This window comes from Dermacentor andersoni, chromosome 2, assembly GCF_023375885.2.
Source record: "Dermacentor andersoni chromosome 2, qqDerAnde1_hic_scaffold, whole genome shotgun sequence".
NCBI classification, from domain to species: domain Eukaryota; kingdom Metazoa; phylum Arthropoda; class Arachnida; order Ixodida; family Ixodidae; genus Dermacentor; species Dermacentor andersoni.
In genome coordinates, this window is record NC_092815.1 from 39,856,819 (window position 1) to 39,868,576 (window position 11,758).

At 50.4% G+C, this 11,758-nt stretch overlaps 2 protein-coding genes across 3 annotated transcripts; one reads left to right on the forward strand and one right to left on the reverse strand.

The window, feature by feature from the left end:
- Positions 1 to 2,959: 2,959 nt before the first annotated feature.
- LOC126542426 (palmitoyltransferase ZDHHC20-like) lies at positions 2,960 to 6,699 on the reverse strand. 2 transcript variants are annotated; one of them, XM_055077371.2, is made up of 3 exons: positions 6,613 to 6,699; positions 5,246 to 6,129; positions 2,960 to 4,153 (listed from the first exon to the last, which is right to left on the reverse strand). In XM_055077371.2, the coding sequence occupies exons 2-3, from the start codon at positions 5,843 to 5,845 to the stop codon at positions 3,857 to 3,859; spliced, it is 897 nt and encodes a 298-aa protein (XP_054933346.2). In that variant the 5' UTR covers positions 5,846 to 6,129; positions 6,613 to 6,699; the 3' UTR covers positions 2,960 to 3,856. The 2 variants fall into 2 exon arrangements, with proteins under 2 accessions (XP_054933346.2, XP_050045446.2); XM_050189489.3 differs by lacking the exon at positions 6,613 to 6,699 and adding an exon at positions 6,505 to 6,587.
- LOC126542425 (palmitoyltransferase ZDHHC15B-like) lies at positions 6,616 to 7,800 on the forward strand. The gene has a single exon (XM_050189488.3). It carries the CDS (start codon positions 6,618 to 6,620, stop codon positions 7,587 to 7,589), a length of 972 nt encoding a protein of 323 aa, XP_050045445.2. The 5' UTR covers positions 6,616 to 6,617; the 3' UTR covers positions 7,590 to 7,800.
- Positions 7,801 to 11,758: the final 3,958 nt, after the last annotated feature.

The following is an 11,758-nucleotide window of genomic DNA, read 5'->3' on the forward strand; positions in this document are numbered from 1 at the left end:
TTAGCAATTTAACTATCTCTTTGCCACTACTATAAAGAGCTTCCAAATAGACTACTTATTATCTTCCTCGATATGGAGACATAATTTTCCATCGCAGTGCGAGATTGGGATAAACTAATTGTGCTTTAATTTTCTTACGAAAGATCCTTTAAAATACCACACTTTCACTGTAGTTTTCTTCGCCTAGTCGCCTACTTTATCTGGCTCGTCTTCATTTTCCTCTCGTTTTAAGTTTCGTCCTTCGGATGTGCTTCCTTCAGCTTCACTTTTAAAAAATGCGAATAAGCTATTTATGCACCTATACGCTGCTACGCATGCAATGTGCACCGCACGTGGCTATGCATACACTGCGCATACACATGCATGCACATGTCGCTACAGGTCCTTCTACATACTCGAAGCTTGCGTTTATTGTGCTTTATGTGCACGTATATTTTGGGGGCTCATTCACACCGGGTGCTTGGGGTGGTCGCGCGACCGATTGCGACTGGCTACCAATAAAGCGACTCATATATATAGGTTGTGGGATCCTCGCCCGTGCTCTTGGGACAAAGGAACGACAACACAGTAGTGCAAACAATCACAAGGGCATTTATTGCACCTTTCATAGGCTAATGCTTGCTAGCCGAGTTGCTATCCACAAAACATGCCGAGGGGCGCGCGACAAATCGCGGAAGTCCGACTCACCGCGACTGGATAACGAGCGAATATGTTCGCCCCATGCTGGACACCAACGCCTGGTCGTTCGCGCGTACGGTCACGTGAACAGAGGCGCGTTCGAACGAGGCCTGGCGAGACGGTCTCGCAGAAGCATGGATCGGCGCACGCGCGGAACGTCCACGCCGCTTGCCGAACCCCAGCCAAAGAGGAAGAGCCTTCTCCTTTCCGCGCCCAAGTAACCCCGTTGTTAGGTGGCGTTAGCAGAGCCACACTCGCGCCATCTCTCGCAATGCGCTTCAACCACACCGACTGCCGCAGACACCAGGCTACGCGGCGAAGCCGGATTACAGGAGACGGGAGCTATGCAGGAAAACAACATATCAGGGGACGTGTGGGAGTCGCGCATCGCCAAGGTCACCGACGTTCACACCGGCATGTGCGACCGGCCCGTCGCAACACCCAAATATCTCGCGATTGGTGACGTTCACACCTGCTCGCAATGCTATCGCCACGTGAAATTAGCGTCAGCGTATATATAGGCGCCCCGTTCCTGCGCACCTGATTGGTTCAGGTGTTTTGCGACTGCGGTCGCGCGACTGAAAAATCGAGCAATGAGCGACTGGTCTAAAACAATCGCTTTCCAAGAAAAGTGACCATTTGCGACCGGTCGCTTGTTGCGACCAACTTGGTCTGATGACTTCGCCAAGTCACCGGTGTAAATGAGCCCTTATAATGTTAATCTGGACATTCATCCGAAGAATGGAATGGAATGGAATGGAAAACTTTATTGAGTCTTTTAAGGTTTTAGCGGTTCGAGGCCGAAGTCTTCATTCTTGAAGCTTGGGTCCTCTTCAGCCATGGATGGGCCCCTAGTCCAGGGCTCCACTGAGCCGGCCCGCCTCGCACGCGTGCGCTATTAGAGCTCTTTGAGCCTCTAGCTCGCGGCTGGTGAGCCAGCTCTCCCATTGCTCCGCACTTGGTGTTTTGTGTTTGTGGAATGCCTGGTTTCTTGTACACTCCCATGTAATGTGGTATAATGTTGGTTTAGCTCCACACCACGGACAGGTTGCGCTATACTGCGTGGGGAACATCCTACTTAGTATGTGTAAGTTTGGGAAGGTGCCCGTTTGCAGTCTCCGCCATCCTGCGGCCTCCTCCTTTGTTAATGCTTTATGTGGTGGGGGATATTGATATCTTAGCCCCTTATAGAGGTTTAATAGCTCTGAATAGCTGTTCCCGCAGTTGATCCGTGGCCCCTCTGGGGCGGTTGACGTTCCTGCTCGGCTGGTCATCCCTCGAGCTAGGCTGTCCGCCCCTTCGTTGCCCCTGATCCCTGCGTGGCCTGGTATCCAGATAATGTTATGTGTGGGTTGTCCCTCAGCGATTGGAACTCTGCTGAGGATCTTGAGCGCCGTGCTACTAATTCTGCCTCTTATATAGCTCCGGCACGCCTCTTGTGAATCTGTTAGAATATTGAGGGATATTCCTGTTCTATAACCTTCTTCCGCTGCCAGTGCGACAGCAATTTCCTCTGCCTCGGTTATGTTAGCCACCTCGGCCGTGAGTCCTGTGATTAATTCTCCTTGATTATTTACTACTACCGCTGCCGCGTTGTTTTTGTGTGCTTGTGAGTATAGGGACGCATCGGTATAGACTGTATTGTCCCGATGTCCCATCGTCTTTTCGTAAAACTCTGCCCTAGCCTGTCTCCTACTCGCATGGAGGTTTGGGTCCATGTTGCGAGGGATAGGTTGTATTCGTAGTTTCTTTCTTAGTGGGTCTGGTATTGTGGCCCTGCTACTTTGTGGTTTTTCTACTTCCCGACCTAGCTTTGTCAGGAGCGCCCTTCCTGTTGTTGTATTGCTGAGTCTTCGAAGAAAACTTTTTTCCATTGTTTAATTCTTTTATAAGTGTTGTTTTCTTTTTTAGGTAAGCAAAATTGCACCCTCCTGTTTTTCTGCCTCTTAATACAAGATACACATGCACATCGATCTGCGCTTTCGATGTGATGTCGCGCTGAATCGGAAGCTGTGTGGTGCACTCGTTAGGTTGGACATTTCAAAAAGAAATAGTAATAATGAGTCGTTAGCCACAGAACAAACTCCACACTGAAGCGAGCCATGGTGACAAAATTGGGTGTCGCGGCGGGCCGCCGCCCCCGAGCGCCGCTGACTTATATTGATGCCACTAGGTAGCGCAAATTGTAATTGATGACTAGTATATTAGTGTATCGAAGTGGCTGCGAATGAAGGGAACCTCTGCTTAGTGCGGCAGCGGTGTGCTGAATTAGGACATTTGCTGGCTTATATACAGGACAGAGTCGGCTGACATAGGGTTAGGATGACTGGATGTTGCTATGAGTGGCCTTCATACTGGCGTGGACATATAGGCTGACGATGATAATAAATCAGATTGCGACATTGCATTCACGCTTACATGAAGGACCTATAATTCCGTGGTCAATTCCGTGGGCGGGCGCGGCTGTATTTATTGTCCCACATGCTTTCGCCAGAGGACAGCTGTGCTATCGCAAAGAGTGCTGCTTACACACCACATGGTGCGTTGTGTGTTTTGCTCCACTCAAGACGACTCCAAACACAAATCACGAGCTCCAGGGACGCGAGAGTTTGAATCTGACGCGTTGCCACGATCCTGTGCTACAGCTCAGACAACGTCTGAACAAGCTGCCAGATGCCACGTCTCCATGAGCTTCATTGCTGAATACCGAGCACACCTTTTTCTTTTGTATTCTTGCTTCAGGTTTGGCTTGTTAAATACACAGAACGGCATGAATACGTTCGAGGCACCTAAGAAAACGAAAGTCCCGAAAATGTTTGTGTTCTTGGAAAGTTCCATAAAGTATTTATTACTCGGGGACATATTAAAGAGGGCATACAATATATTCTTATGTCATTGCAGAACGATTATAGTTACGAGCATGCTTATCTCGGTTCATTATTCATACAACGGGCACGACATAAGCAATTCACGGTACGATATTTAGAGGAGTTTGATGTGACGTAAGATGTTGCTCAGTTCCAGCGAAGTTGACGTGCGCACAGTCAAGAAAGCACGCGGCAAAGAATCCTCCCAACTGCACCCACAACACGCCGGCGGCAGGTTTTACAGGCAGGGCTTTGGCTTCACAGAGGCACTTTGCGTGTCAGAGTGCACGGGGCGCAGAGGAGGCCGCACTTTAAATGGCGCTGGCCCGGAAGTACTCGCGGTTGTGCGGGTGCAGCTTGGTGGGGAAGCGCGAGCCGTCGCCCAGGCTCGTGAATACGGGGAACGGCCACAGGAGCCGACTGCGGCCGAACACCTCGGCGAAGTTGTTGCTGCAGCCGATGTCGAACGTGTCGCCTTTGTCCACGAACCGTGGGCTGCGCAGCGACTCCAGCGTGGTCCGGTTGAGCGCCAACAGCGTGACGTGGAAGTGGAAGAAGGAGCCGACGGACACCGAGAAGGCTACCGCCACGACAGCCATGGTGGCGACCTGCACATAAAATAAAGAACCAACTGCACACGGGTTTGCCGACTGGTCTCTCTCTCTCTCTCTCACGCACACACACACACACACACACGCACACGCACACACACACACACACACACACACACACACATCGCATTGCGATGAACGGAATGCGATTCCTTTCGAGGCTGCAGTTAGCGATTACGGGAACGCTGAGTTCTGGCCTTGTTCGTAAGACATGCTCAGTCTAAATGCTCAAGAGCAATAAAATGCACAGGCAAAGCGAGTAAAAGTATACACACGAGTGGGACACACATGGGTGTGTCGCTCCATCGGTGTCTTCTTGTTGTGCTTTAGAAACCGCAGTAAATTAGCGACCGCAGTAGCTCATTCTGTGCTGCGCCTGTCCGATGGATTCTGTTGGACATGGTCAAATTCGGCGCTTTGAGCTATTCGCAGAGGCCGTAGCAGCCGCGTAAGCCAATCAGAGCTGACAAGACGACGAATTCGATAATATAACGGAATTCGGCAGTCTCTATCGAATAGCATCCATGATGCTGCATGCGAATGTTTTTACCTGTGCCGGCCCTCTAGTGGCTATAGTACACAAGTGTCCAAATGAAACATATGAGCTCCGACTGACTACCACGATATATCGACGTGGACTGACGGACAACCGCTATCTCATTTGAAGACTGCTTCATTTATGCCCCCAAGACAAGCTGAGACGTTATGATGGTGCCGTGTCTTCGTGCAGACAGGACAATATTCGTCTGTGGAGGGTTCTTCCTGAGGAGGTTATACTTTCGCATACATGAATTTTGGGCTGTTCCCAGAGGCGTGTATGATTGAATAATGTTTGTTGCTGGGCGTGTTGCTTAGAGTTAACTTTACTCATGTTAGCGCAACGAAAATATCCTACATGGGGAAGAAAGGTGTTGTGTTCATGTGGTAGCGCTTGTCGCGTCACGTCTCCATTGCACTATAATGCATATCAAAGTATCTACGTTTCCCTTCTGATAGAGTTTCGCAAAGATTTGCTTGCAAACCTTTGCGAAATCGCTCACTTTTTCCTTCTCCGACGTGTGTATACACATACAGCCACGGCGAACTGACCTGTACGGCGGGCCCAGTGACGCGCCAGTGGTTCCAGGGCACCTCGTGGAAGTGGCTTGCGGCCGTGAACAGCGCGTACGTGCACAACAGGATGACGTACAGGTTGGTCAGCAGGAACGCCTTGTAGGTGCTGAAGCAGACGCAGTTGTTGAACCACGGGCAGTGGTGGTCCATCTTGAGCACGCAGCGTCGGCACACGGAGCAGTGGTGCGCCCGGTCGGGCTTGATGCGTCGGCACACCTCGCAGTAGCGCACGGCGCCGTCCAGATCCCGGGTGAGGATGCCGCGCTGGCGGCCCAGGACCTCGAGGAAACCCTTGCGCTGCTCCTCGGTGCGCGCCTCCTGCAGCAGCTGCAGGTCCAGCTCGTTCAGGGTGAAGTAGGCAGGCACGGACGGCGCGGGGGTGACGATGGTGGCCAGCTCGGACCACAGCAGCAGCACCAGCAGCACGTGGAAGCCCACGATGAAGGTCAACCGCACCGCGTCGTCGTTCACCACGGAGCCGCAGAACACGATCACGTAGGCGTAGTAGCCCCACGCCTTCACCAGCCAGCCGCCCACCACGGGAAGCCAGTCGATGCACTCTGTGATGCCGGGCATGTGTGTGGGCCCTTGCGAGCACTGCGCGTGTAGTTCCTTCTCGTGAGGCGGGGCGCTCCCGATGATGCAACCGCCACGCGCTGTCTCCTTTTTCTTCTTCCTCCGCTGGCCCCAAAACGTTGCGCGTAACCCCGGGCGTCAATTGTTGGTCCCGACGTCCCGAGTTGGAAGTCGTGGTTCTTGCAGCTCGTGACACTTACACCCACAATGGATGATCGGTGGCACAGCGAGAAATATACGTCGCGCAGACTTCGATAGCACAGTTAGCACAATACGGCACAGATCTGCGAAAAGGGGTATAGACCATGGAACGTGAGATACAACACGTCATGCACTGATAAAAGGAAAAAAAATACACATAGCCACAAAATTATTTCAAAGAGCGTTGAACACTGTTGTTGTTGTTGCCTTTTACATATGGCACGAATGCGCCTACAAATGGCAGCATTTCTCCTATATCTCTTCTTTGTCTTCAACCTCGTCCGAGTACACACCTCCTCGCACTTTTCATGCTTTATTTGCAGTTATTTATTTTCTAATCCTCAACACTTTCTTTTTTATTTGCAAGAAAAATCAAAATAGAACACGCTGTCTTCTTTTTTTTTTTTCCAGGAAACACGCCCTAATATTGCTCGATATTAACTAAACGATATGCGCACCTGCACCGGCATCTCAGAGAAAGAAGAGGAAGCAAACGTTTCCAGTACACCACCGGCGCGGCGCGGACGTTCGTCATCGGCTCCTCCGTATACTTAAAGAAGGCTTACTCGCCATGGCGCTGCTGGGTTCCGACGGCAGCGGAGAGACCGGCGATCTCCCGCCAGCCTTCCCGCGCAAACCTCGCAACGCCTCTCGTCGGAACCCCTGCGTCACGGCCACGGGCCATTGCATCGCCGCTCTGGTGCGGCTCCTGCGGGCCTTGCTTTGCCCGATAGTCGGCTGTCACAAGCGGTTCCGGGGCGTCTTCGCCCTGTTGCGGCTCATGCCCATCGTTGTCGAGTTCATCGTGCTCGGCTGGGAGTACCACACGTACGTGCTGGTGATGTGCCGCCACCTGCTGGCGGACAGCGGCCTGGCCTACAGGCTGTCGCGCCTGCTCGGCTTCCACGTCACGCTGTTTGGCGCGCTGTGGCCTTTCGAGCGGCTGCTGCGCACGCCGCTCAAGCCGGTGCCCGTCTGCTTCTACGTGATGCAGCGCATGGACAGCGACGACCGGCGCCGGCGCTACTGCTACCGTTGTCACGTGATCAAGCCCGACCGGTGCCACCACTGCCAGATGTGCGGCACGTGCGTGCTCAAGATGGACCACCACTGTCCCTGGTTCAACACGTGCGTCTCATTCGCCAACTACAAGTACTTCATCCTCTTCCTCTTCTACTCGTTCGTGCACTGCGCCTTCGTGTCCTGGACCACGTTTCCCCACTTCGGCATCACGCCGCGCCTCGTTCTGGGCTTCTGGCCCGAGCTCAACATCACTTTCCTCTTCCTCCTGTCGCTATTCTTCGGCCTGGCCTTCGTCGGTCTGCTGTTCTACCACCTGTTCCTCCTGTGCTTCAACTGCACCACGCTGGAGATGATTGCGCGGCAGGGGTTTCGACGCTACGACGTCGGCGTGTGCAGGAACATCGCGCAGGTGATGGGACCGCGCAAGCTGCTCTGGCTGGTGCCCGTCTACACCAGCCTCGGAGACGGGGCAGTCTTTCCCCTGCGCTCGGACGTCGCCAAAAACGCGTGGGCGGTGTGAGCCTGCAACGGGCGCGCTCGTTCACGGGAGTACGTCTGGCTGCGTATTTGTGACCAATGGGAACGTGAAGCGACCCGGTTGGGACACATGGTTCGTGATGCAAGCTGGGATGCGCGTATGGCGTGGAGTAATATTTGCGAACTGTCAAGGCCGCCTTCCACGGGAGACCTTCGCCGGCCTAAAGCGAGGAGTAAACGTGGTTCTTTCTTTCTTTCTGTTCGTTTAATCTCCACTATTTTGTTAAAGCACTGAAGGACGAGGACAGACTTGGCTCGTTGCTAAAATAGGTAAGTAGAACGCAGCTCTATCATATACAGAAGTTTACGACGTTTGCTATAAAATATATGTGCATGCAAATAAGGTATATTCAGTTTGCTAATACTGGGAGTCAAGGACCATGCAACGAGCGATGAAGTGAAATCTGATAGTCGTTACTTTAAGACACACAAGGCAACGGTATAACAAACGGGTGTCGCCGATGTTCTAGTTTAAGACGCAGAAATGGAGTTGGGCAAGCCATGTAATGCGTGGGACAGATAACCGATAGTCTATTACATAGATTTACAGCATTGGTGCCAACAGAGGAGGAGGATGAACTTTATTATTACAGAAGTCGTTGCGCGGTTTATTCCTGGGAGGTTACCTCTGACAGGGCTCCATTGGCGATCCCGGCTCGTCGGGCCTGGTCGAGGGTCGCCAGTTGGCTTCCCAGGTCCAGTTAGGAAAGTCTCGCCTCCCAAGACCACGTAGTGAGTGTGTGTGCTTTGACTCGCGAAGTTGCGTCGCCCGGACGGTCAGTGCATTCGTGTGTAATGTGCGCGAGTGTCGCTGTGTGGTTGCTACACCAGGGACATGTCCGGGACGTATATATGTCCGGGGAGATTGCGTGTAGACGAGACAAGTGTGGGTATCTGTTCGTTTGCAGGCGGCGCCAGTCCCTTGCCTGGAGTTTATTGAGAGTGCCAACAGAAGGGAGGTGCAGTCGAGGGCGGGAGAGAACTGCGATTAAATTTGAAAAATATTGTGGGCATAAGCTGGTGCCATGCTGGCGCAAGACATAGGTAATTGGAGATCCCGGAGGGAGGCTTTCGTCCTGCAGCGGACATAGATAGACCAGTGGTAATCATGAATATTGAAAAGTTTTTCCACTCGGGAGACCCGCAGATGCATAGCACCTGACTTTATATATATATATATATATATATATATATATATATATATATATATATATATATATATATATATATATATATATATATATATATACTACAGGCTGAAAGTCGAATCCTTGGTGGAAATGTCCGTGGAGGCAGTCGGTCTCATGCGCTTTTAAGTGTGATTAACGTTCCTTGGAAACTTTACACAGTATGCGATATGTATGTACATAACCTCCTCACGCGCCCAGTGACCCAAGTTGTCGGGCCACAACGTGCTTGCAGCTATCTTGCCGAGCAGATAACGGTGGGTCACTGCAGACTGGAGTGACAACTTCGGCACTCCTTATGTGTGATATTGGTACGTGCCCATTCATGGCCAATCCCCCGTAATGGATCTTGTAGGCAGCCATGCACTGCAACCAAGTTGCAGCCAGGATACTAGGAGAAGGGGGAGGGGGGGGTCGCTGTGGAGCTTCAACTAGGCTGCTGTGATTACAAGATGTACCTACTATGTTATGGTATCATTCGGCATTGTGGCAGGCAGCGAGCTGCCACTTTACGTGCCTGCATGTGCCCTCAAGCTTTCGTGATTGACGGATGACATGGGTATACAATAATCATCATAATAAACATTATAATTTATAAAACATATTCATCGCCAACTACACACTCATCATAATGGAGATTGCTAATCGCATTAACGTCACCAATAACCTGCAAGGATGGATGCGCCGGCACTTTCTTTTATTTAGAAAAGGGTTGCCTTTGCGGAAGGTCCCGATATGGCCGGCTATATATTGTAACTGCCGCATCATTTAAGCCCGAATTCTATGCTCCAGAAAAGATAAAGTGTCGTTGCGAAACTCCTCTTTGCGAGATCGGCTGCTGATCCCATAGTTAACTCTAGTTTCGAGGGTTTGATTGCGAGCCCGTCCGCGTGGATCGATGCATTCAGGATAAGCTCCAACCAAAGCTGGGTCTTCTGTTCGCAGATACTGGCAGCCAACATGAGCCCAACGCAGGCAGCGGTACTAGACACAGGCTTGGCCCACCATGACAGGCTAACTCAGGATACCGGCGCATCAGCACTATTATTGGCCTTACGGTGGTCCTGCCATTTATGACCTTTATTGGGGGGTTCGCTGTCTTATAGGTTCAGAAATTGTTGGTAGCTAACAAAACGTGGCTATTGTAATAGTTTTATGCCTTTACTTATATTTATATAATTACAGACTGAATTGTACTTCACGCATGAGAAATGTATGTTATATTGTGCGATAACGCAATGAATATTCTAAGAAAGTGACCCAGGATAAAAGTTGCATAAATATGTCATAGATGTCATAACGAGTATATTTGCAGGATTTGCACGTGGTGCGTGCATTTCACCAGTTATATACGGTGCCGCAAAATCCACGGTGTTAGGAACGGCCTGCAGAGGTGCCGACATGCAAAGTTTTCTCAGCCAGCTGCAGCTGCGAGCGTGGCGAGCTTCTCCGAAGAGACCATGGAAGCCTTCACCACCGGCCGCGGTGACTCGTTTCGTAGGGACGACGATGTGCCGCGTCAACATCCCCTCGGCGCCGCTATGGCTAAACGCGATTGGCGGACCAACTATTATTGTTAGTGAAATCGCCAACGCCTTCACGGTTCGACTGAAGCAGGGGGAATTCCTGGAAGATGCTTTGCGGTGCCATCTCATGAGCCTTTGAAAATGCCAGACAATGGACAGCCAAGGCGGCCGCTGTACGAGGTCAGCTCGAGGCGCCTGCTCGGGTCAAGCACCGTGACCACGAGAACCCACTCTCCTCAACGTGGTCAGTAAAACCTGTGTGGAAGTGTGTGTAACCCTCCCCCTAAAAGGCAGGTCAACTACGGTGACGTTGGACTCTACGAATCGGTGGTGAACTGCCGTTTTTCCCTCCCCTAGCGATCTAGGTAGGACAGAGTGTTTATAAGCAGCTGTTGTCGGCTGCTTGAGAGTGCTCGTGCTCGTGAGCAGTGCGCTGGGTGGGTTTGGAGCTTCGTGCTCGTGTGCTGTATGCTTCGTCTTGCGGGAGTCACGCTAGACTGTCGGAATGTATCTCTTGTTTTAATGTAAATATGTAAATAAATCCCGTACGCCTAGTTCCTCCAAAGTTCCTCCCTACGACCTCCAACTCCGGCAACTGGATGCCAGCGGTAAGATAGTCCTACAACTCTTACAACAGGTGATAACAGCTAGGCAATCACGTATGGATACCCACCGCGCTTATCTCGAATTAGGTGCGACTTTAAGCAAATTTTAAGCACCCTCATTTTAAGCAAATGAGGGTGCATTAATATGTGACTGCCTTATGTATAATCGGACTTCAAAAAATAGTCTAAGCTAAGACGACTGCGAACAATATACCGTTGTTATTGTTGGCGTAAGGTGTACCATTCTATTTTAAACGTATGGTTCAAGTCCGTATTATACCAACTATTTTTCGGGAGGGGGAGGCCATTTCTCTCTCTCTCTCTCTGTATAATATATATATATATATATATATATATATATATATATATATATATATATATATATATATATATATATATATATATGTATTACCCACCGTTTATAAAGCTTTAAAGGATCTACAAACGGTGGGTAGTACAGTGCACTACAACGGTGCATAGAGATACTATACTGGCTCTAGAGGACAAGCTACCCATAGCAATTATTGTATGAAACTCTATGACCCATATAGGACCCATGCAAGTTTAGATAAATATATATGGGGTGTCCCATCTAACTTGGACCAAGATTTTGAAAAAAACCTATGTGTTCTTCAGAAATCGCGTGGATGTTGTTAGCGTTTATCTAAACTTGCATGGGCCCTATATGGGTCATGGAGTTTCATACAATAATTGCTATGGGTAGCTTGTCCTCCAGAGCCAGTATAGTAACTTTATGTACCGTTATAGTGCACTGTAGTACCCACCGTTTATAAAGCTTTAAAGCATCTATAAACGGTGGTGCCGTCATTCCCA

What these genes read in the sequence shown, in the direction of transcription:
- LOC126542425 (XM_050189488.3), top strand. Translation starts at nt 6,618, where the DNA reads ATGGCGCTGCTGGGTTCCGACGGCAGCGGAGAGACCGGCGATCTCCCG.
- LOC126542426 (XM_055077371.2), bottom strand. Translation starts at nt 5,845, where the DNA reads ATGCCCGGCATCACAGAGTGCATCGACTGGCTTCCCGTGGTGGGCGGC. An exon ending in TCACTGGGCCCGCCGTACAG is followed by an intron (nt 4,154 to 5,245) that starts GTCAGTTCGCCG and finishes TTTTATGTGCAG; the next exon opens with GTCGCCACCATGGCTGTCGT.